This window comes from Arachis ipaensis, chromosome B03, assembly GCF_000816755.2.
Source record: "Arachis ipaensis cultivar K30076 chromosome B03, Araip1.1, whole genome shotgun sequence".
In the NCBI taxonomy this organism is placed as follows: domain Eukaryota; kingdom Viridiplantae; phylum Streptophyta; class Magnoliopsida; order Fabales; family Fabaceae; genus Arachis; species Arachis ipaensis.
The window spans coordinates 119642197-119667669 of NC_029787.2; the positions used below are offsets into that span (position 1 = coordinate 119642197).

The window sequence follows — 25473 nt, forward strand, 5'->3', positions numbered from 1 at the left end:
AAAAAGTATATAACTTTTAGCAACCATTTTATTGGCAATTTATATGGTCACTAAAAGTAATTCTAAGATTACAATGTTATTCACTTTTAGTGGCCATTACTATTGCCGCCAAAACCCATTTTACCGGCAATTTATATGGCCACTAAAAATAATTCTAAAATTATAATGTTATTCACTTTTAGTTGTCATTACTATTGCCGCTAAAATCTTAAGACTTTTTTAATTATAATCTTTTAGAAATAACAACCTATCCTTTTTTTAAATTTCAAATTATTTTTACCAATAATTATTATATTATTGTATATAATATAAATATACTAAAATTAATTACTACAAAATGAAATATTTCATTAAATTTAAAATATTTATACACAAATTTCTCTTAAAAAAGATACAAGGCCAAAAATAATGACTTGCAAGTCGCTTTTGTGTAGATAGAATCCTATATATCAGTATTAAAAGTAGACCATCCCTCACTTTAATGCTTTTGTATAGATACAAGGCCAACTAAAAGAACTGTGCCAATTCGCTCATCCCTCACTTTAATGCTTGAAGAACCTGTCATGCAACAAAAATGATATTATGACATGTAAGAAGTCAATTTTGAATTAAAATTGAAATCCTGTAATTTTATTACCAATTTTAACCTAAACTTAAATGACTTGCAAAGAGATAATGCGACCTGACTTTCTTTTCAAAAAAACCGAAAAATGATACTCACAATTGTACTCGGTCCACCCAATATCTTGACTTTCAAGGTTGTAAAAGACAAGTTTATTTGAAAACACCAAATCTGCAATAGATAAATGAAAAGTATTGTTGAAATTCAGACATTACTAAGCATAATAGCGATAAATCATAAAGTTGTCATGGGCAAAGATTTTTAAGAAAAATACCAACCAGTAAAGTCATATTCTTCTTATTTTTGGACTGAGTCCCACTATTTTTCCAACCAATGCACCAGAAGTTACCCTATGCAGACAGGCTATATTAGTATTTAACTTATATAAGTATTATACATAACGATTAAGAGGCACTACATGTGATGCTTTGCACGCTTTCAAATGGAATGAAATTGGAAAATATGAGAAAAGAAGATTGATGCAAGCCGTACTTTTTGCAAGTGTCCATGTTGTCATTGATATAGTTGCTCATTTTTAAAAGAATACTAAGATATCTCTTATTACATTACATTTTAATAAGTTGTTTTTATTTCATAAACATATCTAATTTCTTTCCCTCATCATCTATGCTAGTAAATTTTTTCAAATTAATGTTATACTGGAACTGCAGTCTCAAACAGAAAGCTTATGCCACACTTGAAAAGTAAATGACAAAGATAAAGCATGAGTTTGTTGTGTACTTATAGAAGCAAATAGATAATCATGTGGATAAACCTTCAAAGAGAGTCCATTTCAAAATAGAAAGTGACAAGTGGAAATCCATCATCAACACTGCAACATCGAAACAAATAGCAGTTACAAAACTGAATGGAGAGATACTAGAAGTCATTTGGTACACTAAGAGACGTGACTAGTTACTGAAGCACCCCATCGATACATACTAAATGATTTCAGAAAAGTAAACTGATAAAAATATATTGCAAAAATGCCACCTCCATTTACTCCATTTAAACAATGAGCAAACATCTTTTTTACTTTTCCAGAAGAAGTAAGTTGTGAAATCAATGAAGAATTAGCTTTTCCAAATCCAAGTATTCCATCAAGTGCTTCTTCATTTGATGAACTTAGATCTACAGACTATCTAGCACCACACCTTAAAAAAAATTCAAACTTTCATGTTAAATTGGAAGAAAGAAAAATAAAAAACAGAGGACATATTTAAGTATATCAAGTTAATTTATCATACATAATTACCTATGAACACAATTACCTGCCTCACAAGGCTTCATAGAGAAAGATTTACCTTTGCAAGTTGGTGTTGGGGCATGGCAAGACACCAGGATACAGTTCCTCCTTCCCCTGGCATGGAAGGGTTTGCGGCGTGGGTGTTAAAGTTTGAAGGATGGTGGTGGAAGATTGCAGCGAAGAACCAGGTGGAGTTGACTCCAGTTCATTGTGAAGATCATTAATCTGCTGCAGTAACTCCCTCAAGCAGTTGATTGCATCCCCAAGTATCGAAGCCCTATCCATCTATGAACAATGAAATACATTAGAATGTATAATCCCTAAATCCTTAACACATAAAAAAAATGCATTAACTAATTAACACCATAATCTGAGGTAGAACTTGTCATGAACATCTATGTGATCAGTAATTCAAGAAGACACCAAAGCATCAATATCAGCCAATTGATATAACACTTAAACAAATCAACAATTATAACTACTGTTCTCACTCAATAGTCCAAATATCAAAAAGCTTCACAAATCACAAACCTTGCTAATCTTTGGCACAATAGACCTAAACATGTACAACCTATCATTAAGCTTCTTCCTGTGCCACCTCTCGGCCATGAGATTCTTCACCGGCATCCCTTTCTTCTTCCCTTTCTGATCTCCACCATTGACACCGCCACTCAAGCTCAAATTCCCATTCCCTCTGCCGCTATGATTCCCACTCTCTTCCACCACCATAGCCTTACTACCACTCTCAACATTCTCATCAGAATCATAATTCCACACTGGCAATTGGTCCAAGAATCGCTTTATGACTTATTGCATACCCACATGCATCATTAGAAATCAACACCCCACCATACATTTAACACATACCTGAGAAGATCAACTAGAGTTAGGCAAAAACCAGCACACTTGCAAGATTTTTAGTGTTTACAAACCAGCACCTCATACCGTGCAAGATATCCCATTTCAAATTATATAAGTTACCAAAATTTGTCATAGTCACATAAAACACTTGCTTTATCGATAACTAAGCTCATATAAGACCAAATAAAAAGCACACACGTATCTATTGTGATAAAAAAAATTTATAGGATGACGGTATAGTAGCCAAGACTCCAATCTACAAACTATCATATTCATACCTCTTATATGAATCTCTTCAATAACCTATATAAATCAAGTGTGGAACATGGTGAATTATTCATCTCATCACCGCTTCCTTTTGTTTCTATCTCCATGGTTATTGATATGAATATTTTCATAATTACCTACAAAATAATTTTCTAATTAACAATGGAAATCTTTTAAAAGCATTCACTTACAGATTTTACATCAGAGGCTTTTTTAAAGCAGAACCAATTTGGAGAACTTCATCGTACACTTCCTTATATGTTTTCCAAGCATATGGTCCAAACTATTAACAAGCACAAATAAAATATAAATTATCTTATGTTCTTGCCATGAGAAAATAAGCTATTACAGTGATGTACATTACAAGATGTGCCAGGCCTTTATGAACTCAATGTGTTTAACTCTGTTGGCGGATTCCACGACTGCGATGAATTTCAAAGAAGTTTAGAAAATCGAAGGGAAAAATGATAAAGCCAAAAAAATAAATCAAATTATCAAAATCTAAAACCGATAACACATTGCTGAATTATTGAGCAAATAAAACCCTCAAAATTTTTATTCTTAATCACTGAATGACGAATTCAACCTGTAATAAGTGCATGCGATAAGGATCGAAACTAAGAATAGTAGAATCCAATGTAGGAGAAAAGTTAACTCAGGTAAAACTAAAAATTCATAAGAGATATGGAAAAAGGATGCAATAGAACACAAATTAGGAGCATAAGAATCAGAATTGAAAGAGAATTAAGGAACTTATACCTGATTACTAAAGCGCCGTTGAGATTTCAATCAAAATCAACACAAGCTTGTCCGAGAAAAGGATTCAGAGCGCGATTAAGATTGAGATGAAATCTGGGAAGAGATTTGAGCGATGAAGAACATGAAATGATGGAGATGTGAAAGCGAGAGCGAGATCGAGAAAAAGAAGATTGGTGTGTGGTTATCACTTCTCGGAGAGAATAAGGCACTTAGAGAGTTGTTTGTGTGAGGAAGAGTGGCAAGGCACGGAGAGGAATGATTTCGCATTTTACGGTTTAATTTTTTTTTATTTTTAAAATTTTAGCTTTTTTTAGTGGCAATAGTTAAAATGGCCATTATAATCTATAGTATAAATAGCAAATATATAATTGCTAATAAAAAATGGTTTTGAGAAGAGAATTTACGGCAATAGTACTATTGCCGCTAAAAGTTTGTCGCTAAAAATCTATTTTTTTTGTAGTGACTTCGGGGTTCAAACGGCCAAGGAAGAAAGATTACGTTATCTGAAGACCATCATCGAAACATATGCTTTTTTTTTTTTGTATAAGGCTATAAATTAGAAAATATATGTTTGTGTTAAACACTATCAAGTCTCCCTGTTTTGTAAGGCCTTTATTTTGGATGCATATTTTGTCTTGGTATGAAGTTTTTCTGCGGAATCACTTTTAGGAACTTTACTATATTTTGTGGTGACAAACACAATGTTGAAAACTTCATATTAACACTTTATATTACGAAATTTTAGGAACTTTATTATCTTTTTATGTCTCTGGTTTGCCATTTACTTCTTTACATATGACAGTGTGAGTGATGTATAAATATATTTCCTTCACAGGTGTACTCAAAATCCAAGTTGCCATTTATAAGCTCTAGTTTCATATTGTAATAGTTTAACCATGATGCTGGAACAAAAAAACTAACTCCCTAAATCATACCACCATATCACATTCACTGTTTCCTACTTGTACATATATGATATGCAAAGTAAAGCTCCTACTAAGATGACTAACATCAGACTAGTGAACATGAAACATATTAACATTCTAAGTACTCTAACTTCTACTTCTAAATTACCTATTCTCCATGCTAATTTAACCTTCCAATCTTCATAATCAATGTTCAGTTCTTCTTCATTTTCTAGGATTCCCCTTGGACATTCTGCAACATCTATAAGTTTATTTTCTTCGATCCATTTAAAAAAATTACAATGGCTCTCTTTCTAAAAACATTGAATAAAACTGTTAACCCCACATAAAAAGTGAAAGCCAAGATGATGCTATCATTCATACAAAATTAAACTCACCCGATATCTTGGATAAGTATATATGAAACAACCTATCTGAATTCTGTGATGTCCGAGATTTCTTAATTAAAGTTTTTAAACCGCAAAAATAGCTTTCCTCATCGTTTTTCCTTCTTCTTCGCATGAACGAGCTCAAAGTATAGCTACCATGTGAGTGCGACGGCTACCCACCACCGGGACCTCCACTTCCGCTCCCCATCATGACGCCGAAATCAACTTCCTCCTCCCTTAATAGCTGCTGGGTCTGCGACAACGCTCAAGCAAGGCATTCATGTTCGTGAGAGGATGGGAATTAGGGTTTATTTATTTGAGACTTAGCGACTAAATTGATATAATACTCTAAACATATCTCGTCAGCAACACACACACCATGACAGGTGTTACTTGTATTGCCAGCTCACGTTCCAGGTCAGCAGATTTCTAATGGTAGCGTCACGAGGTTAACAAAAGGACGAACGCGATTTAAAAAATTTCATTCAAGGAATATTTTGATTAAAAAAATTATTTGGAGACGAAAACGGAGAACGCGTGATCTTTTAGGGACGATTTTGAGTATTAACTCGATATATAACTATAAAAATATTACTCATCATATTTGTATAAATCTCAACCACCAAATACAGATAAGAAATCTTAATTCCCAAGAATAAGGGAGTCAAAAAATCAATCTTTGTTGAAAAAGAAAGGAACGCACTGGACTAAATGTTTATCTATCAGTTTGTTAGGATTAGAAGAAAAGAAAAATGAGGTTGAATATAGAAAATGCTAGTCCCATATCAAGAATTCCTATGAATGGGAAACGGGAAAATCTCAAGAGAAAATTTTGTTGATTAATGTTATCTTAATTTTAGAAAAGAAGCCAAGCCAGCAAATAATTCAGCCTTTTTTTCTTGATTGCATCAGTTAATTTAGCCGTTGAGGATAGCATTGAAAACCCTAAAATATTCAAACTATTTGTTCATGGAAAGGGGGGGAGTGCATGTTTGTTAAAACCCTTCTTCCTCTTTCAATTGTTCTCCTTGGCTCTCTCTTTTGAGAAAGTTCCGTTTAAAAAATTTATCTTTTATTTTAATTGGTTTTCCTCCTTGCCCCTTCTCCCAATAACCCTCAATCTTTTATTTGTATGCATATATATGTCTCCCTTTTTGCACTATTATTACCAACCTAATTTGTTAATTAATATTCATTTCCGACAACAATCTGTTATTGATTTTTTATATTCCTGCAGGAAGAAATTAAAAAACAGGTTGGGACATTAATCTGTTCAGCTCTTGTTGATTCTTCTATAATAATATGATATATTTTCTTATCACTTTTAGCTTTGTTAATTCCAGATTTTTCAGTCAAGATATATAATATAGAGAGAGTTAATTATAATATTAAAGCATGGCTAATGTGGGTTTTTGCGGTTTGAAGCCAATGCTCTTTCGCCGCAAGACGAATATTTTTGAGGTAAATAGCTCTGTAAACCCTTCCAGAACAAACTCAATATATGGATATTAGAGAAAATTATTTGAAGGAAGATGATATTGCATTGTATCATTAAACCTTTCAAATGGAGACAATTATTATAGGTTTTTTTCTCAGGGATGAAATTCTGAAAAAGCTATAGAAGGTTTAGGAAAGGAAATTCAGTTTAGGGTTAGCAATTAATATGAAATGTTATACAATATGTGATTTTATGACACCATTTGTAATATATGGTTTTGTAGGGAATAAAAGCGTTTGGGTCGCCCAAGAAGTCTTCAAGGGTAAGGGAAAAGGAAAAAGAAAAGAAAAGGAGCAAACCGAGCACTAATAATAATAATAATGATAATAAGTGTTATACTAAGTGTATACCAAAACCAGCTATTAAAATTAGCCACAAGTATAATGGAGATTCAATGGAGTTGTCATTTATAGGAGCAGACCAATTGATTTTAATGGTAGAGATCCATAAGAAGATAATGTCATTCAGGGACATCATGGATCTTTCTCTATGTAACAGTTCTGCTTCCTTACGTGAGGTCAGAAAAATTGTATTATATTATTATTTTAATTTCTCCTTATCATTGTTGGCATCATAATGAACTTGTGTTTTATAAATTTGTAAATCATGTGCAGATTGTATTGAAAACCTTGGAGGATCTCCAGAAGGTTTATCCAGCGATCATACCAAAAAAGGAAGTGGCAAAGATTAAAGACAAGTCTACGGATCAGGTTTTTTTTCAAGAATCGTTAATTTAATGTGAAATTAATAGTTGAGAATTTTTAAATAATTTGATAAATTTGACTAAATTATTATCTAATATTTTTCAACTAATACTAAATTTTAAATTGTATTAATAATAATATTGATTGAATAGAAAATGTTACTAGGCTATGGCGTATTTGGGCTCGGCGTTGAAGTGTCTTGGAGAGTCGTGGATGGAGAACAATGATTTGAAGGAAAAGCTGAAAATCGTGCTACCAACATGCAAGGATGAAAGCAACATGAGCAAAATTGGTGAAAGCATGTTGGTGACACTAGAGAGCTTGATGAAGTTGGCAAGTGAGAAGTTCGATGACGTGGAAGAAGAAGAAGAGGAGGAGGAGCATGAAAGGAGCAATAAATCGTTGAATTCGTTTTCAGATACAACAAGCAGCAATCACAGCTTCTCTCTTTCGTCTTCTCCGATGACACCAACATCAGTTCTTCCATGCGCCTCTCCCCTTCTTTATTCCCTCAGGGTTCAAGCCGTCGGTAAACTCAACCCTATCGATATCAAGCGCTTGTCTTTCCACATGTCACCAACGCGCATCAAGCTTCAAGAGGAACAACACCTTAACAATCAAACAATCGAGGAACAAACTAGTTCTCACCAACTAGGGTTTCATTTCGACACTATTATTCACCAACCTCCAACTTTAACATCAAATCCCAATCCACCACCAATACCTTCACTTCTACCACCACCACCACCACCTCCTCCTCCTCCTCCTCCACCTCCAGTACTCAATGGAGGATCAGTTGTAACACTACCACCTCCGCTGCCGCCTTCTTCTCCACCAGCACCACAACTACCTGGAATAGCAGATGCAATGTTGCCACCGCCACCAATGCCGCCGCGTAGAGGTGGAGGATCGCCACCACCTCCTCCTCCCGGTGGAGTAGGGAGTAGGTCCTTGCGCGCCAAGGCAACTACTAAGTTGAAAAGGTCAGCACAATTAGGCACCCTTTACCGAACTCTTAAGGGAAAATTGGAAGGCTCTAGCGTCACCAACAAACCCTCCGGCGGGAGGAGGGTTGCGGCTGCCGCCACCGGAGCTGGAAAACAAGGAATGGCCGACGCTTTAGCTGAGATGACAAAGAGGTATTCTTGCCACAATTGAAATCTTTCAAATTTTGTTTCGGCAACTAAAAATATATATTAAATGGAATTATTAGATCCACTTACTTCCAACAAATAGAAGAAGATGTTGAGAAGTACACAAAACAAATCGTAGAGCTGAAGACTGTTCTTACCAACATGAAGATAAACGAAATGGCCGAACTGAACAAGTCTCACAGGGAAGTTGAATCCGTTCTTGAGAAACTCACTGATGAATCACAGGTCTCTAGCTACCTTAGATAAAATAAATAAGCTTATCTTCTATGGATCCATCTTTGCTACGCTTATTCATGTGTTATGATTCTTGTTTCAATTATTAGGTGCTAGCGCGGTTTGAAGGTTTCCCCACAAAGAAGTTGGAAGCTCTAAGAATGGCAGCAGCAATGTACGATAAGTTGGATTCAATACTCTCTGAACTTCGAAATTGGAATCTTGTGTCTCCATTGGCTCACCAACTTGACAAGGTTGAACGTTACTTCAACAAGGTAGGTAACTAAATTTGTTACCATTTAAATATAAATTATTAATACTATATACCTTAAAAATGAAACATAATAATGCAGATCAAAACCGATTTAGATGCCTTGGAACGAACCAAAGATGAAGAAGCAAAGAAACTTAAAAGCCATAACATCGAATTTGACTTCCATATTCTAGTAAAAATCAAGGAAGCAATGGTGGACGTTTCCTCAAATTGCATGGAGTTAGCACTGAAGGTACATATATATCCATTATCCAACTTAATAATTAGGATATATATATATATATATAATTTGCAATTTGCTAAACTTGTATATATGTTGCAGGAGAAGCGAGATAATGATGGTAGCAAGAACGAAGCAGCAAAACAAGAATGTTGCAAATTGCTATGGAAGGCATTCCAATTTGCTTTCAGAGTCTATACATTCGCTGGTGGACATGATGATCGTGCTGATAGGCTAACAAGAGAACTAGCACAGGAAATAGAGAAGAACCCTATCAATCCATCCATTTCAATCATGAACAAAGAAAAGAAAATTGCATGATATAATTAATAATATGGAGTTAAAAAGAACAAAACAAAACAAAAAAAATCTGGTTTCAAACCCATATATGTATATATATGAGGTCCCCTTTATTTTTTTATTTTTATTAGCTCCAAAAAGCCATGTGTATAGTAAATGTTGCTTGGCTACTTGGAGATTAAATCTTAAAATTTTTTTATTAGGAACTAGTCATGCTTGGAGAGTTTTCAATATTAATTATGGAAACTCTATTGTAATATTATTATGATGAAGCATTGAAGCTAAACTAATTAATAAACTTGCAGCTTCATGCTCTAATCTGTATGTTCTATATATACTACATATTATATATTATTGGAGTTTTAGTTTTTTTTTTTTAAAGACATTTAATTTATTTTATTCATCAGAAGAGAAAAAAAAATATTATCCAAAATGAAGGACATAAGCGAAAAAAAAAAGGAAAGGATTTTTTAAAGACTTAATTTCACTCACAGATGAGATAAAAGTAATTAAGTAAACTAAAAAAATGAAAAGGTATAACAAAGAGGGAGCTAGCGTTGAGGACGCAGCAGATGAGCAAGGATTTCTTAATAATGTTTGGCAGCGTTGGTAACAATCATCTCCGAAGGAGTAACTCGTTACTTAAATACTCTTTGATTTCGGTCATTCCAGATACTCTATATCAAAATCGCCGTGAGAAGAAGCCTGCTGCCTCTGGTTGGTGTTCTAGAAGACTCACTATTGAACTCCACTAATTAAAGAAGTTGATTATTCTAGATCCAAGTATACATGCATTCATTTCTGTCTTTTGCCATATCAATTTTGTATTTTTACACTGGAACAGATAATGGTTTATTGTTTCATTTTCTTCCTGACATAATAGACATGTAGGAGACGTGTTGGAGAATCTATAATGGATGAAATGTATGACTGAAATTTTTTCATAGACACATTTTTGGATAAAAATTGTGATCTTTTGAGATGTATGTGAGCAGTTTATTATTGGAGTTTTAGTTAAATCATGGTTTTCTTGCCTTTGAATTTGTCCTGCATGTACTGCTGATTGAAAAAAGTATCTCCATAATTAAACTTTTAAATAATGTATCACCTAACAAATTGAGGCCATTAATACATATTGGCATATGCATGATTTGCGAACCGCCTATAAGGTTCTTTGTTATCGTAAACTAAATAAAATGCCAACTCCAACTGCCACATTTATTTACACCTGTTGAAGTAGAACTAAAATCGAGTTATATACGTTGGTGCACTATAACATTTTCAGGTTGAGACAACATTTAAAAAGTGTTGTCTAAAAGCTGACAAAAGGTTGCTTTTGATCTATGGCAACACTTTTGGACTTAAGGCAACGTTTTTAAGCGGCGTTGCATATGCAGCCATTGCTTTAGATTAAGGCAACACTTTTTGGTTTCAAAAGCGTTGCTTTTGAGAGAAACAAAAGCAACATTTGGTAAGTGTTGTCTTTAGTTAAAAAACAACAACACTTCAAAGGTGTCTTTGAGACAACACTTTTGCAATGTTGTCTTTTCTCATATTTTGACCACTACTAAAAAATATTGCCTATTTGCAATAAAATTCAACCCTTTTATGTGTTGCTTATAAGTTTGAATTTGCAATACTTTAAAGTGTTGCCTATTAGTTTTGAATATGCAACCCTTTAAAGTATTGTCTTTTCTTTAGGATATGCAACCTATACAAGTGTTGTCTTTTCTTTTGGATATGCAACCTATACAAGTGTTGCTTTTTCTTTTGGATATGCAACCATACAAGTGTTGTCTAATATTCAAAATATGCAACTAATAAAAGGGTTGCCTTTTTGATAAAAAAAAAAATATTTTTGTAATAAAAATACAAAAAATTAAAATTTACAATAAATTTTTTTGTTTATACATGTGTAATTATTTTAATTAATAAATAAATTTGTGCACAATAGAAAAAAATTATAAAAGAGACAAAATAACTAATAATAAAATTCTAATTAAAATAGATATTAAAAAGTTCAATTAGTATTTCAAATACATGTTCATCAATAATTCTCAACAAAATAATAAAATTCTTGTCTAACAATAATTGTCATAACAAAATAGTAATTAATATTTATCAAAAAGATGTCATAGATTGACCAAATACAAGCTGAAACTAATTAATATTTTGCGATTTCGGGTTGATCGCTAAACTTCAATGGCAAGGTGATTTCCATCAATATAAGAGACATTAGTGGAAGAATGGTAACAGAGGTATCTGCAGGTGGCTTCTGTTAATACAGCATAGTAACATCAGGAAGGATCAAAGCAGACAAAGAAACAAGCTGAAACTGACCACACCAATGCTTCAAATTGCAGTTGTGGTTATTGTGCAATGTGGCACCTGCATGATGCAGTCCACAATTTAAAACCTTGAATCAAATCACAATCCAGTAAATGCAGGTTTTGGCATAGAAGAGATAAAAGATAATAGAGAGCAGTATAATTAACTAACAACAAATGGAGGATACAAACATTTATTCTACCCGAAGCATGGAAAATGTAACTACTGCACAGAAAACCATGCATACCTAGTTTTATTACATCTTAGCAAATCCTATGGGATAAAACAGGAATTAAGGATCCGTAGCACTAGGATGTAACAGAATAAGACTAACCTCAAATTTGGTCTACCTTTGCAAGTGTTTCCCCAATCAGTTTCTTCAAAACACTCTGTCCAGGATCCTACTCACCAAATTTTCTAGTTAATAAGAATTAGACATGGACAATACTAAAACGCAAGTTCTTGTTAGGTTGGTTGCTCAGTGTGTAATAGTTCAAAACTTGAACTGAAAAGCATCCATTTTATTGTTTGAAAGACAGTGGATGTTCCCATCATATACAAGCAAGACCATAATGTTTATCAAAATTGTGTAATTCTATTTCATAGGTGGGAAACTGGAAAGTGACTTCTCTCTGAATTATTGAAATCATAAACCATCATAACTATGACATCCATTTATATTCTTATGGAAAATCACCAGTCATTTAAAAAGTTAGAAACAAAATAGGCAAACTACCTTTATTGAAATCATAAACCATCATAACTATGACATCCATTTATATTCTTATGGAAAATCACCAGTCATTTAAAAAGTCAGAAACAAAATAGGCAAACTACCTTTTCTGCTCTCCACACCAGATATCTATGTTGAGCTTCGAGATTCCGAGAAATCTGGGATTCATCAGTCTCTTTAACGGATTTGTTTACCAACTCCAATCATACCTGCAAGAATAATATTCAAAGGTCAAGAATTAGAAAGCCTACTGAGATTACCCTTAGCAAAGCATGATTTATTAATGTACCATGCTACTGGGATTACCTTGTAATAATCCTTGAATGCAGAATATAGAATTTCATAATTTTCTGGGCTTGAATTGAACTTTGTCCAAATGACAATTGGTGAAAAGAACTTTATAGATTCACTTGTGAGCTTCCCTCCCCATGGAAAACTAAATATGAATTTCTAGTTCTGACCTGAAGATCAACAGCCTTCACAACTTTCGTAGGAAGAGGCTTGAAGCCGAGCATCCAACCCTCAAATAACACAACCTAGACAGTCATTCGTGCACAATAATTGAAGTATTAAAAACTCGACATCTGTATTTGTTTCATGGCAGGGCTAACCCCAAAAATTTCATTATACTCTTAAGTTTAGTTCAGCCAGAAAACCATTTTTCTTTTTTTTCCAAAGCTGGATATCACCAACCTTAGAGCCTTATAAAGAATTCATGTTAATCGACATCAGTAAGATTTGGTCTGTTTGCCTTTACTTCATCGGTTACAACGTGACATTAATCTGTCACGAAAAAAGAAAAAGAAAAGGGATTAAGAATTACAATAGATAATATGTTACCGTAAGGGGTCCTTCGACCTCTGGCCAGGTTGAAGGATCAGCACGGTCGCCTCTTCCGTTGAATGCAGACTGCAGAGGCAGAGAAATAAGCATCAGCAACAATGACGCGAAAATGTATCAAAATAATGAAAATATGTCTAAGCTAAGCCCTTACTTTGTCATATCGAGGTGGCTTTATCTTCATACCTGAAAATTTCAAATGACAATGAATTATGAATAAAATACTTGAAGAAAAAATAAAAAAAATAAACAACTAAATTTTGTCCAAACCTTCTCTTGTCAATTTGGACAGAGCTGTTAAGGTTTCAACAGACAAAGAAAGATTGTGGCTTCCTGCATTTCCTCAGAACTGGGAAGCAACAAGGCAAACAAAAATTCTAAGCAATCAAAACATATCTCCACACAATACTAATCACTCGCTACTCTTCGACAAATCATGTGGATAACTACCTCAAGAAGGGAACTTCCCGGATTAGCTTCTCTTAGTTTACCCTGCAACCAAAATACATAATTTGTCAGCAAAACAAAACAAAAAAAGATCAAGATGGTGGTACTAATGGAAAAGGCACGAGGTGATTACGGCTTTCTTATACCTGACCTTCAGCCGTCAAATAAAAGTCATCTATAGATATTGTTGCCGACTTCCTGAGAATTTCACCATATGATATATGATGTATATGTTAGCACACTTCACTTTCAGACAGTAATTAGTACAACAAAGGATAATAAATATACACGATTGCTTCAAAGTTTAAAGCAAACCTGCCAGTCTTCTGAAAAAGATAATCAAGAGCAAAGACAAGGGTCGTCTTTCCACAACCTTGGGGAGCACTAAATCCAATCTGAGCAATAGTGCAGAAATATTTATGATTAATTGATCATCACTAATATTCGGTATAGATGAAGGAAATTAATAGTAAGCTGCATAAAAGAAAATGAAACATTATAAGGGAAGAGAGAAGTGTGCAATACACACCACTAAAGGAGGTACATCTTCTTCATTTTTGAATGTCGACCAATGTTGCTTAATCTGATCTTCACACCAGAGGAAGACCGGTATATAATATTGATAGATCCTAGCTTTTTGAGGCACCGTTAAGTACAACTCGTTCAACTGAAACAATTGAGATAGCAGCTGACCGTATAACAACCACTTATCTATGTACTCTGCAACCATTTCTGCAGTCACACCTATTTTTTCTAGCAAAGGCCCTGAGCATATAAACTCAAAAAGGTCCTGCACAGAGGAAACTTGAGCCGGTTTCGTAGGGAATACAGAATATAAAGGACCTTGCCTGTATTCATTGATGCCAGAAGTATTTGTTGAATTAAAACCGTGTTGCAGCCATGAATTTCCACTGCCTACATGAAGGAATTGGAAACATAAATGGTAGCTAATTTTTTGCAACAAAAGATTAACAGTTATGCCAAAGAGGAAATGAATTTCGACACAGTTATACTGTAATGTCAATTTGTCAACCAATCATACATTGAGGTCGCTATTACAAAAATCAAATACTTCTAGCTGTCTTTAATGTTGCAAGTGATTGTATCAAAACAGTCACAGTCATCATAAACACAACACAAATAGTCACTGTTCTTTTCATAATTTCTTATCCTGTTTCTGAATGAAAGAAGTTAGATTATGGTTGAAACTCTAGCATAACACAAGACCTAATAATCCAACATGCAATCCCAATTTTTTCTAACAGGCTATGAGTTTTGCATAGACCTTTAAATTATAGAAACTCCAATACCTTATCATATAAACACTTATCTTAAAAGTTTAAGCTATTAGTTAGAGACACAGTCTTCAATCTCCAAATTTACAATGAAAAAATCTCAAAGTAACAGAGTAAAGATACACCAACACCACTGTTTTAATTAAACAAAATAAAGAGAACTTTTTTAATCAATATGATAAGATAGTTGATTAAAACTCACAAATTCAAATTAAGTGACATCATTAAAATTTAAAATTCCATATTCTGGATCTTCACAAGCGGCAAAGCGGCGGGTCTTGCTATTTTCAAGAAAAGGTCAGTTGCAGAAATGTTTATTAACAAGCTAAGGTTTAATACTAGCTTCTGCATCAGAAACAAAGCCAGCATTATACTGAGAAAAATGAGTTAATAAGTTAAATTCTTCACTTTCTGTTGAGAATCACATGAACATACTATATCAGCTCCAGAAGAAGAGGGGAGGAAGAAAAACAAACGGAAAAAATTGCAGCACAGTGTATAGATTCACATAATTTAGAAAAACACGTTTCAAAAACTAGTCCAATAAGTACATGATGAAGATTGATCCATCCATTTCAAGACAACCTCCATTATGACCATTATCTTAATTGATTCAGAAGCTCGTAATCTTAAGCCAAAGATATTCGCCATTCTCACCTTGTAGTGATGTGTTTCTTGGGAATGATCGATGATTTTTAGTTGTTTTGTAAGCCTCCGAGAGAGTTGCCACTGTAGCTTGTGCAGCAGAATATGCAACCTCTGATCCAACCAAAGCTAACAAAAAAGCAGCCTGCAAATTTGAATAAGACATGTTACATAGTTAAATAGAGATTCTAAAGAAATTATTTTGTGAATCACATAGGCGATTCAATAGTGGCAGAAAAGTAGTAAATGTTATTTAAGTTAATCATCATCCCCCCCCTTCACAAGCTCCCTCCCCTGGCCATAACCCTCCATATACTCCAATAGTCCCACCAAAAACTCCATTACCACCGTATGTTACTCCCACACCACCACAAGCTCCTTCCCCTGGCCATACTCCAATTATTCCACCATATGTTACTCCAACTCCACCGCAAGCTGCTCCTTCCCCTGGCCATAACCCTCCATAAACTCCAATAGTTCCACCAAAAACCGCTCCTTCCCCCGGCCATAACAACCATCATCCTAACCCTCCATACACTCCAATTGTTCCACCAGGAACACCAAGATCATCACCTTCTCCATATGTACCAACACCAATTTCTCAACCACCTTATCATACTCCAACTCCACCACAGGCTCCTTCCCCTGCTCATAACAACCATCACCTAATCCTCCATATGTTCCATCACCAATTTCTCAAGCTCCTTCGCCTGCTACCCACAACAACCATCACCCAAACCCTCCAAAAACACCATCACCACTTTCTCACCCTCCCTATAGTGCTGCTGCTCCAACACCAACGTCATCACAACCACCATACAATACTTCCCCTGTTTAATATAAGAAACTACTTATTTGTACTTGGAGAAAAATAAAAGATAGAAGAAAGAGTAACTAATGACTGAGACAATATAACAAACAGAAAGAGCGCAAAGCTGAATAACAAGCTTAGTGATAAATATAACAAACATAAGGCATAAGGAACAAATATAAAGTGAAATAATTCTCAAACAATTCAAATTCAAAGTAACAACAGGAATGCTATTTGCGTGACCTAAATTTGTCAATGGGAAGGATATGTAAACAGGTGCTAAAATAGAGCAGAAAAAAGAACGGTAGAATCATCAATACTTGCAGAAGAATGCCAAAAATGAGAATCTCACCAAAAACACGAGCAGTGATAATCGAACAATGACTGGCGGTGATGAACGCGAGCAGAGAGGATCGAAGCTCGACGAAAAGAGAAGTAGATGATCGAAGCTCAACAAGCAGATGATCGAATCTCAACAAGTAGAGAATCGAAGCTCAACGAGGAGAGGAGCAGAGGATCGAAGCACATTGACGAGCAGAGAAGATCGAAGCACATTCACGAGAAGAAAAAATCGAAGCTCATTAGCGAGCAGAGATTGAGATCAAAGCTCAATAAAGAAACGCGCGTCATCATCGAATGGATTGAAGAACAACAGACGAACGAAACATTTGGAATGAATTGAGAATTTTGTGATTTTATTAATTGAAATATTTTAGAAATTTTGTTAGGGTTGTGGTTTTAGGAACGAAACATTTTGGATGGAATGGATTGGAGTTTTCTTCTCCCTTTTTCCTCTTTCTCTACACAATATAGTTTATTTTTGTTTTTTAAAAAATATTAAAAAATTTTAAGCAACACTTGAAACGTGAAGACTAAAATAAATTTAAAGACAACTTTTAAAAAAAATAATATATTATTTTTATAATAGTTATTTTTGTATATTTAATATAGCAACATTTAATAAGTGTAATATATAAATATTATAAATGTTGTTTGTTTAATTTATTAAAGCAATGTTTTTTATATGTTTTTTAAATTGATAAAAAATAACACTTATTAACAAGGTGTTGTATTAACTTTATTTTTTTGCAATAAATTTTAAGTGATGCTTTTAACCACTTTAGACAACACTTTTTAAAGATTATTTATCGCATATGTTGCAATAGCTCAAAAATGTTGTAGTGGTGTCTTGTAATCTATTATATTGTTAAATAATTTTTGTTGGAATATATTTTTATAAAATTCACTGTTATGTAAGAAGTTTATACAGTGTGAATTTTATATCCATAAAATTTATTATTAATCTAAAATTATTTGACATACCATTTTATATATAATGCAAAATCGAAAAAATTAAATATAAATTATTTAAAACATACATAAATATAGGTTTTTAAATAATATTTAATATAAGTTATCGTAATGCAACCGTTGAATAAAAAAAATTAGAATAGAAAATTATAATTACATAAGTATGCTTAAAGTTATAAGTAACACTATGCATATATGATGTGTAAAAGTGAACACCCACTACTTTTCTTTTCTTCATATGGTTAAAGATGTATACAGTGACAGTATACTAATTACTTTTACCAGTTTAAATATCAGTAGTATATAGTAGTGATTAGGACGAGAGCCGCGAAAGCCAAAATAAAGTAGAGCTATGTTCATCATTTTAAGGATTTTATATTTAATTTCCACATTTTTTCTTGTTTAATTTGTTAGCTAATTCATTGCATTTTTTCATTTCCATTGTAATGTACTTTTATCTCAAACTAGAGATGCTAAAATAAGCACCCTCCAAGGCTCCGATCATTGAATTTGCGTTAAAAAAATTGGACTTTTGTTAGGTAGATAATGATTTTGTGAGTATATAAGTTGGTTTGTGGTCTTTTACCTTCAACCCAACCAACTCATTCCTTTTCTTCAACATTTTTTCAGTTGACTTGAAACTTGTGTTAAGACTTGGAGTTAGGGCTGGAAGTGAGTCGAGTTGAGTCGAGTTAGACCAAGCTCAAGCTCAACTCACGAAAATTAAGCTTGGCTCACGGCTCGACTCATTAACAATTGAGCCTATTTTATAAGCTCAAGCTCAAACTCGGCTCAACGAAAGCTCACGAGCTGGCTCAAATAATAGGAACATAATTCATAATTCTATATCAATAAATTATAATTTATATATATTAAAAAATATTAAAAAAAATAAATTTAATATATTGTCTATCTATCAATTATAAATTTTTTATTTATGTCCTACATCAAAATTATATATAAAAAATGACTATAAAATTTTAAACAATTAAGAACATTAATATATATATCATTAATACGCATATTCTATATACATTTAATCTATACTTTTAATATTATATATATAATCGAGCCAGCTCACGAGCTAATAAGCTGAGCTTATCCAAGTTCAAGCTCGGCTCATTTAATTTATGAGCTCAAATCCAAGCTCAAGTTCGGCTCACCAGTTCACGAGTTTAACTTATCGAGCTATTAATGAGTCGAACTCGAGCTGACTCATGAGCTGACTTGACTCACTTCCAGCCCTACTTGGAGTAAAACAAAATTGGGGAGTGCTAGAGGAACAATGAAAATTTTGAACAACATAAACAACCACCAATCAAATAAAAATACACTACACCCTAATTTAATGCTACTAATTAAAATTTACTCTTTTAACTCTATTAATTCACATTATTTACACATTGTTCAAAAATATTGTTAGTTACCGAGTAAATACCCATAGTCGTCCCTGAGATTCACGCAATTACTCATACTAATCCCTAAGATCCCGATTTCCATATTGCAGTCCTCCAGATAGAGCTCCGAGCACTCAAACTGGTCCCTGGCCATATTTCAGGTGATGACTCATCACCGGAGCGCTGACGTGGCCGCGGATTGCCACGCTGGAAGGCTCCGAAACGGCGTTGTTTTGGTTTGGTGCCCTTGATAGCCAAAAACATCGCCGTTTTGACGTTATTTAGCATGAATATCAGTTTTCTCGCCAATACAAATTTCACTCGTTTCTTCTTCTTCCACCCTCTGACTCCATCTTCGTATACTCATCAATGGCATAACCGTAGGGTTCTAATCCCTGGGTTGAAAAAGTTGAGAGAAGAAGAAGCAAGAGGTTTTCGTTCTTCCCCTCCATCACCAGAAGCAAGAGATTCGGACTTTGTGATCGTATTCAAGGTAATCTCCCTCCTTTTTTTTTTTTTACTTTGCATTTTCGATTCAGTGTTGGTTGTTGATATGCAAGTTGTTTGTGTGTCTGAGGTTCGGGAGTTTTGGTGTCATTGTAGTGTCTAGGGTTTGAAGGTTGGCTGGGGTTTGTGGGGTTGCTATATTTAACCGGAATGAAATAGGGATATGGTTCAAAAATGTGTTCTTGAGGTGTTCATGTCACACTCCAATACCAAAACTCATACTACATCTAAAGTCACACGGCCACCATCAATGTCAAAGACTCCTACCCAGCCCAAGGTGCCAACAAAAAAATCCCAGTTTATGAATAGTTTTTCAAATATCAGTTTAATTTTTTAGGGATTCACTTGATCCTGGAGTGATTTTTTTTTTGGCCGTCCTGCAGTAACTCTTAGACTAATTACTTCTATTTGAGGACCACTTGTTATAATCTTTCCACGAGAATGTTGATGTTCCAAAAATTTCAGGGACAAATAATGAGCTTTTATCTTAATTTTATCTTTGTGCACTTAAGTTTTTGTAGTAAGATGAATTTAAGAGATGAGTTTTTATTTGATAGTGATTTGGATATGAGTTAAAATATACTAGTACTACAATAAATTTATCAAAGCTTACATTGTCTTGAAGTACACCATTGATTGCTATATAGTTAAGTTTGACAGCAAGATGGACTTGTTTTGCCTAAAATGTTTCCACGCTTGGCTAAATGCCTCTTTGAAATTTGTGATAAATGTTGTGAAGGAAGAATTGCCTAATAATCTAGTCAGACTAGATATGTTATTTCAAAAGGCAGTGAAATCTGAAATTGACATACAGGTCTATTAATGGTTTATTGTTATACTTAAATTTTAACAAGAACTAATTGAATGGTGGAAAATTAGTTGCACTTTTAATAAGAATAGGAAAATAAAAGTGGTGTTTTTATCACAAAAAAAAAAAATAAAAAATAAAGTTGTGTTCTGCCAGATTTGTTGGACTTGAGAAAACTAACAACTTGATGCATTTTATTCACTAGCAACTTTGCAATTTATTTATAACTTTTAGTCAGAAAACTTTTTCATCGTTTTGCAGTGTAGATCAAGTGGAAGAGAGATTTCTATTCTCATATTGTCAGGAAAATAGATTGCTATTGCATTAGTTGACCAAAGCAAATTGAGGTATAGGTTTCTTCTTATATGTTCTGTTCTTTTTTGGCTTCAATACTTAATTAATGATAGCTTTTCAATAGTAACATACCCCACGTTCTTACCAACTTTTTACATGGTGCCTGTGGTAAACCAAGTTTATTCATTTGATACCATCTTTTTTAAAAGAAATTTGTCACTCCAATTGCATTGTTTATAGTTTAGCTCCTGAATCATTGTCAGATTATCTGCATATCTGTTAGGGACTTTTATAGGGATCGATTGTAAATTTTAAGGACCTTTATGGGGATAAGCATAAACGTTAGGGACTATTATGGGTCATGAATATAAAGTCAGGGTTATATATGTTTACATTTTGTTGAAGCTATATATGTATAATGTTTTCTGAATCTGGCAGGGACTGATATCAGCAGTGAAAGAGGTGATACCTGATGTGCATCATATATTCTGCGTCTAGCATTTATGAAAAAATTTCAACAAGAATTGGAAGGACTTACAATTACGGGAACTTTTGTGAGAATGTGTAAGAGCAACAACATACCAAGAATTTAGAGATGGAATGGACAAGATCAAAAAGTTAAATGAGGATGCTTGGGCATATTTACAGAAGTGGCTGATGGATGTTGGACTAGAAGCTTATTCAGCCATATTTAGGAATTTCTGTTTTGTGTAATTAATCTTTTTCATCGTACAATGACTAGATGGTAAATTGTGATCCAAAAGTCTTTTTGATATGCCATGCTTTTGATGAAACTACAGATAGCAGCATAATGGTTTCTAGGCTGCCTTGTACCTTCATCTTTTGTTGTTTTTTGATAAACAATGAAATTTATCTTAATATACTATGCTTTGTGGTTTACCATTCAGGTGGAAGCAGTTTTTTTTTATTTTTTTTGATAAACAATGGAATTTATCTTAACAACAGTTTCATAGTTAACAGCATTTTTCATTCCATCAACAAGCAGTTTTTTTTTTATAAACAATGAAATTTATCTTAACAATAATTTCATAGTTAACATCATTTTTCATTCAATCAAGAAGCAGTTTTTTACATCTGTTGCTAACAGAAAATCCTAAACCACCAACTCATTCATCATTTACAATACAGGATCACCAACAACACTATCAATACAAACACAGCTAACACTAATAATTGGATAATCACTTTTTGCATTTGGACATCCTCTACCAACCTTCAAAGCCTCCAATCAAAGTTCATCTTCACTTCATCACCACACGATTCTGACTTCTCATCCTGTTCCTCATTCACAGAATCTGCCCACACAAAAAGCCCGCACCATCTCTTCCCACTTGTCTGTAACCAAGAAAGGATCAAAGTTCAGAGAGGAACAACACAAGAATAGTCAGAGGAGGAGAATCATAATAACACAAGTAATTATTCTAACCCACATTATAGTTGGGGAAGCCATAAAACGGTTTGTTTGGATTCGAATCTGTTCCAGACCATTTGAGGACCAGCCTGCAGCCATAGCCACACCATTTTGGCGGGACCGATCTACTGCTCTTTGTTTGCGTTCTACTCCGGTTCCAGTTAGATGGGGAACGAACAGAGCTTCCACCTGCAGTGCTACCACCACCCATCATCGACTTGAGTAGCAGCCCCAGCTGGAACTGTGTGAGAACGGGAAGAAGTGTATGAAAGAAGAAGAAGAAGAGATGAACAAGATGAAGGGATGAAGTATTTGAGAATTTGGGGATTTAGGGTTACATATAGTACGAGGGACCAATATGGGTACAAATTGTAAATTAGCCAGCTCAGCTAGCCGTTGGGAGCCCTCCAGCGTGGCAATCCGCAGCCACGTCAGCGCTCCGGTGATGAGTCATCACCTGAAATATGGCCAGGGACCAGTTTGAGTGCTCGGAGCTCTATCTGGAGGACTACAATAGGGAAATCGGGATCTTAGGGATTACTATGAGTAATTGCGTGAATCTCAGGGACGACTATGGGTATTTACTCGTTAGTTACCTATACTTTTCCAACAAAATTTAATGTGGAGTACAAGTAATAATGAAGGTGGTTGAGCGACGACCACATTTAAGTCAAGTTTGTGATTTATGTTCACACCAATCTAAATCAATTTTAATTTGAATGCAGGGAGAAGCTATCACGAGAAAGCTATACTGTTTATCACTTCAAAATTGTTCCTTTATCTTTTAAGAAAAGAACTTAATTATAATTGTATCAAAATCAAATATCGGTTCTAAATTGATTTTGAGGCTCTAGAATTAGAAGATGCAACTATTATTGTTTACTTTTATGCATTGGATAAAATTCCAATATGTTTTTGCAAAATGGATACCTCATTTTGACATTATGTTACAACTGTGTGTTCGTTTGATTAAATTGTGGTTGTAATTCATCAATTTTATTCATTCACCTTTTTCACTTTAGTTATTGTATATGTTACATTATTGGTTTAGGCAGATACATGAATATAAATGCTCCCCACGTGACACAAGATATATATTAAACTTTCTATGGTTATTTATCAAATCAAAACTACTTTAGAGTCATGCTATAGAGAACTTTAGGACAACTTTATTAACGTTTATTTAAAATTTGAAAGATTATAAAAAAAAGTGTATTATAATTTAACTTTTTTAATTCTATTTAAATTATGTTTAATCCTATATTTATATATTTTTATTAAATTAATTTGAGAAAATTTCACTTCTCTCTTTTACAAGATGCTAAAATGACACTCTCCTCCTCTCTATTTTATAAATGTACATTCCCCTCCCTTCTAACTTTTAAAAAACCTCCTCTTTAATCCATTTTAAACTTTTTGTGTTAACTAATATTAACTTTATCCATTTTTTAAGAAAAAATAAATCATTTTTTAAAAAAATATCCATTAACAAAAATTTTGTTTTTTATTATTAAATTTTGCTTACCAAAATATCTTTTAATAAATTATTCTTTTATTGATTAAATTGTATTTTTAAAAAATTTAATAATTATATTTTTTTTCAAAAATACTCTTTAATAATTTTTTAATTATTAAATTATAATTTTATCAAAATTTTCGTTAATAATTTTTTTATATTTTACTATTAATTTTTTTATATCAATATATATTATTTTAACATTAAATAAAAAAATCTTACCACTGTTAATATGTATAATTAATATTGATAAATAATTTGTTTCATAAAACTATTGAAATTTATTAACAACTTTATCAAAATTTAAAAACAAGTCGAGATGAATAAATTCCAAATTTAAAAAATCAATATCTCATTCCTTCACATCCCTACCAAGTAAGTTCTTTAACCTAAATAAAGAGCATTGTGCATAATAAAATATGTTTTTATGTTGATGTATTGTCCCTTCTGCAAGCTGCAATTTTCGATACTCAACTCTTGAAACTTCTAAATCTGTCATTGAATTGTCAAATTTAAAGAATGATTTTTAGAAAGTTTATCTTTTTTAATATATATCCTGCAACATCAAATAAATAGTGCATTTTAGTTTTTTTACTTTTACAAAATCTTTCCATTATCTCACCTTCATTCTCTATATTAATTTCTACTTCACTTTTTTCTTCTAAAATGTAGTCATCCTCGTTCCACTCCTCATCATCCAAATAACTCTCTACGCATTAATCCTTATTAATATCATATTCTTCATCACTATCGGTAAATAATTGTTCAATAGAAGATTCAGTTCTATTATACTCATTGACATTAGATATAGCTTCAATATTGGTAGACATTTTGCTAAAATGAAAAAAAATTGGCATAATTAATAATGAATAACTATAACAGAAGCAAAGAAACGACAAAAAAAAGCTATGCAAAAACAAGAAATTCAAAATGAAGGGTTTAGGGATATATCCAAGATTGCCAATGATATGAATTTTTTTTGTAAATTAATTGAGTTTGAGAAAAAGATGCCAAACCTTATTACTTGAATTGATAATAACAGTGATGATTACACAAAGCTATGCAGCAATGAAAGCACCTAGGTAGCGATGCATGGCAGAGACAAACAAAGGAAATTGGAGAGATTGAAAGAGAAATAGCGTAGGAACGATAATATAGATAAATAGATATTTGAGCGACTATGAGGGAAGGGGAGTGCTAGGTAAACAATGACCATGTTGAAAATAAAAATACACTACATTCTAATTTAATGCTACTAATTAAATTTAAAATTAATTTACTTTTTTATTCCTATTAATTCACATTGTTCACATATTGTTCAAAAATATTGTTGGTTATCTATACTTTTCCGTGAGGGAATTGGAATCCTAATTCAAAAATTGAGTTTAGTTAGTAAATAAATATAAAGGGATAATATGGTAAATTAGAATATTAATTTTATTGAATAAAATATTTAATTTTTTTTAAATGAAATATTCTGTTAACATTTTTAACCAAATAGATTAAAGTGTACATTTTACAAATAGAAGGGAGGAAATTGTCATTTTAGTATTTAAAAAGTATATATAGTTTTTCTCATTTCAATATATGACCTGTCGTGTTTTATTAATTGATTCTTTCTTTCATACATGTTTTAGTATTTTATCATGTTTTATTTTTCATTAAAATTTTGTATTAAAATGTATTTTTAAGACATA

General features: G+C 33.1%; 1 protein-coding gene, 2 long non-coding RNA genes and 1 pseudogene across 16 annotated transcripts; 1 reads left to right on the plus strand and 3 right to left on the minus strand.

The window, feature by feature from the left end:
- On the minus strand, positions 328-4023 carry LOC107631020. 14 transcript variants are annotated; one of them, XR_002359771.1, is made up of 10 exons: positions 3756-4021; positions 3222-3418; positions 3008-3133; positions 2400-2735; positions 1927-2153; positions 1616-1776; positions 1364-1454; positions 901-972; positions 722-793; positions 328-558 (listed from the first exon to the last, which is right to left on the minus strand). It is a non-coding gene; the product is annotated as an uncharacterized LOC107631020 (long non-coding RNA). The 14 variants fall into 14 exon arrangements; XR_002359770.1 differs by having other exon boundaries at positions 1398-1454; positions 3756-4020; XR_002359768.1 differs by having other exon boundaries at positions 901-1776; positions 3222-3279; positions 3361-3418; positions 3756-4023.
- Positions 5980-9730, plus strand: LOC107633621 (uncharacterized protein At4g04980). The gene is made up of 9 exons (XM_016337226.2): positions 5980-6304; positions 6393-6510; positions 6771-7064; positions 7162-7257; positions 7417-8390; positions 8465-8630; positions 8729-8893; positions 8972-9124; positions 9215-9730. The coding sequence occupies exons 2-9, from the start codon at positions 6445-6447 to the stop codon at positions 9431-9433; spliced, it is 2133 nt and encodes a 710-aa protein (XP_016192712.1). The 5' UTR covers positions 5980-6304; positions 6393-6444; the 3' UTR covers positions 9434-9730.
- On the minus strand, positions 11418-15866 carry LOC107633620 (annotated as a pseudogene).
- On the minus strand, positions 16204-17292 carry LOC107631018. Its single transcript, XR_002359773.1, has 2 exons — positions 16864-17292; positions 16204-16530 (listed from the first exon to the last, which is right to left on the minus strand). It is a non-coding gene; the product is annotated as an uncharacterized LOC107631018 (long non-coding RNA).

Coding starts and splice junctions, on each gene's coding strand:
- LOC107633621 (XM_016337226.2), top strand. CDS start 6,445: ATGGCTAATGTGGGTTTTTGCGGTTTGAAGCCAATGCTCTTTCGCCGC. Junction 7,065..7,161: donor GTTCTGCTTCCTTACGTGAG/GTCAGAAAAATT, acceptor AATCATGTGCAG/ATTGTATTGAAAACCTTGGA. Junction 7,258..7,416: donor AAGACAAGTCTACGGATCAG/GTTTTTTTTCAA, acceptor AAATGTTACTAG/GCTATGGCGTATTTGGGCTC.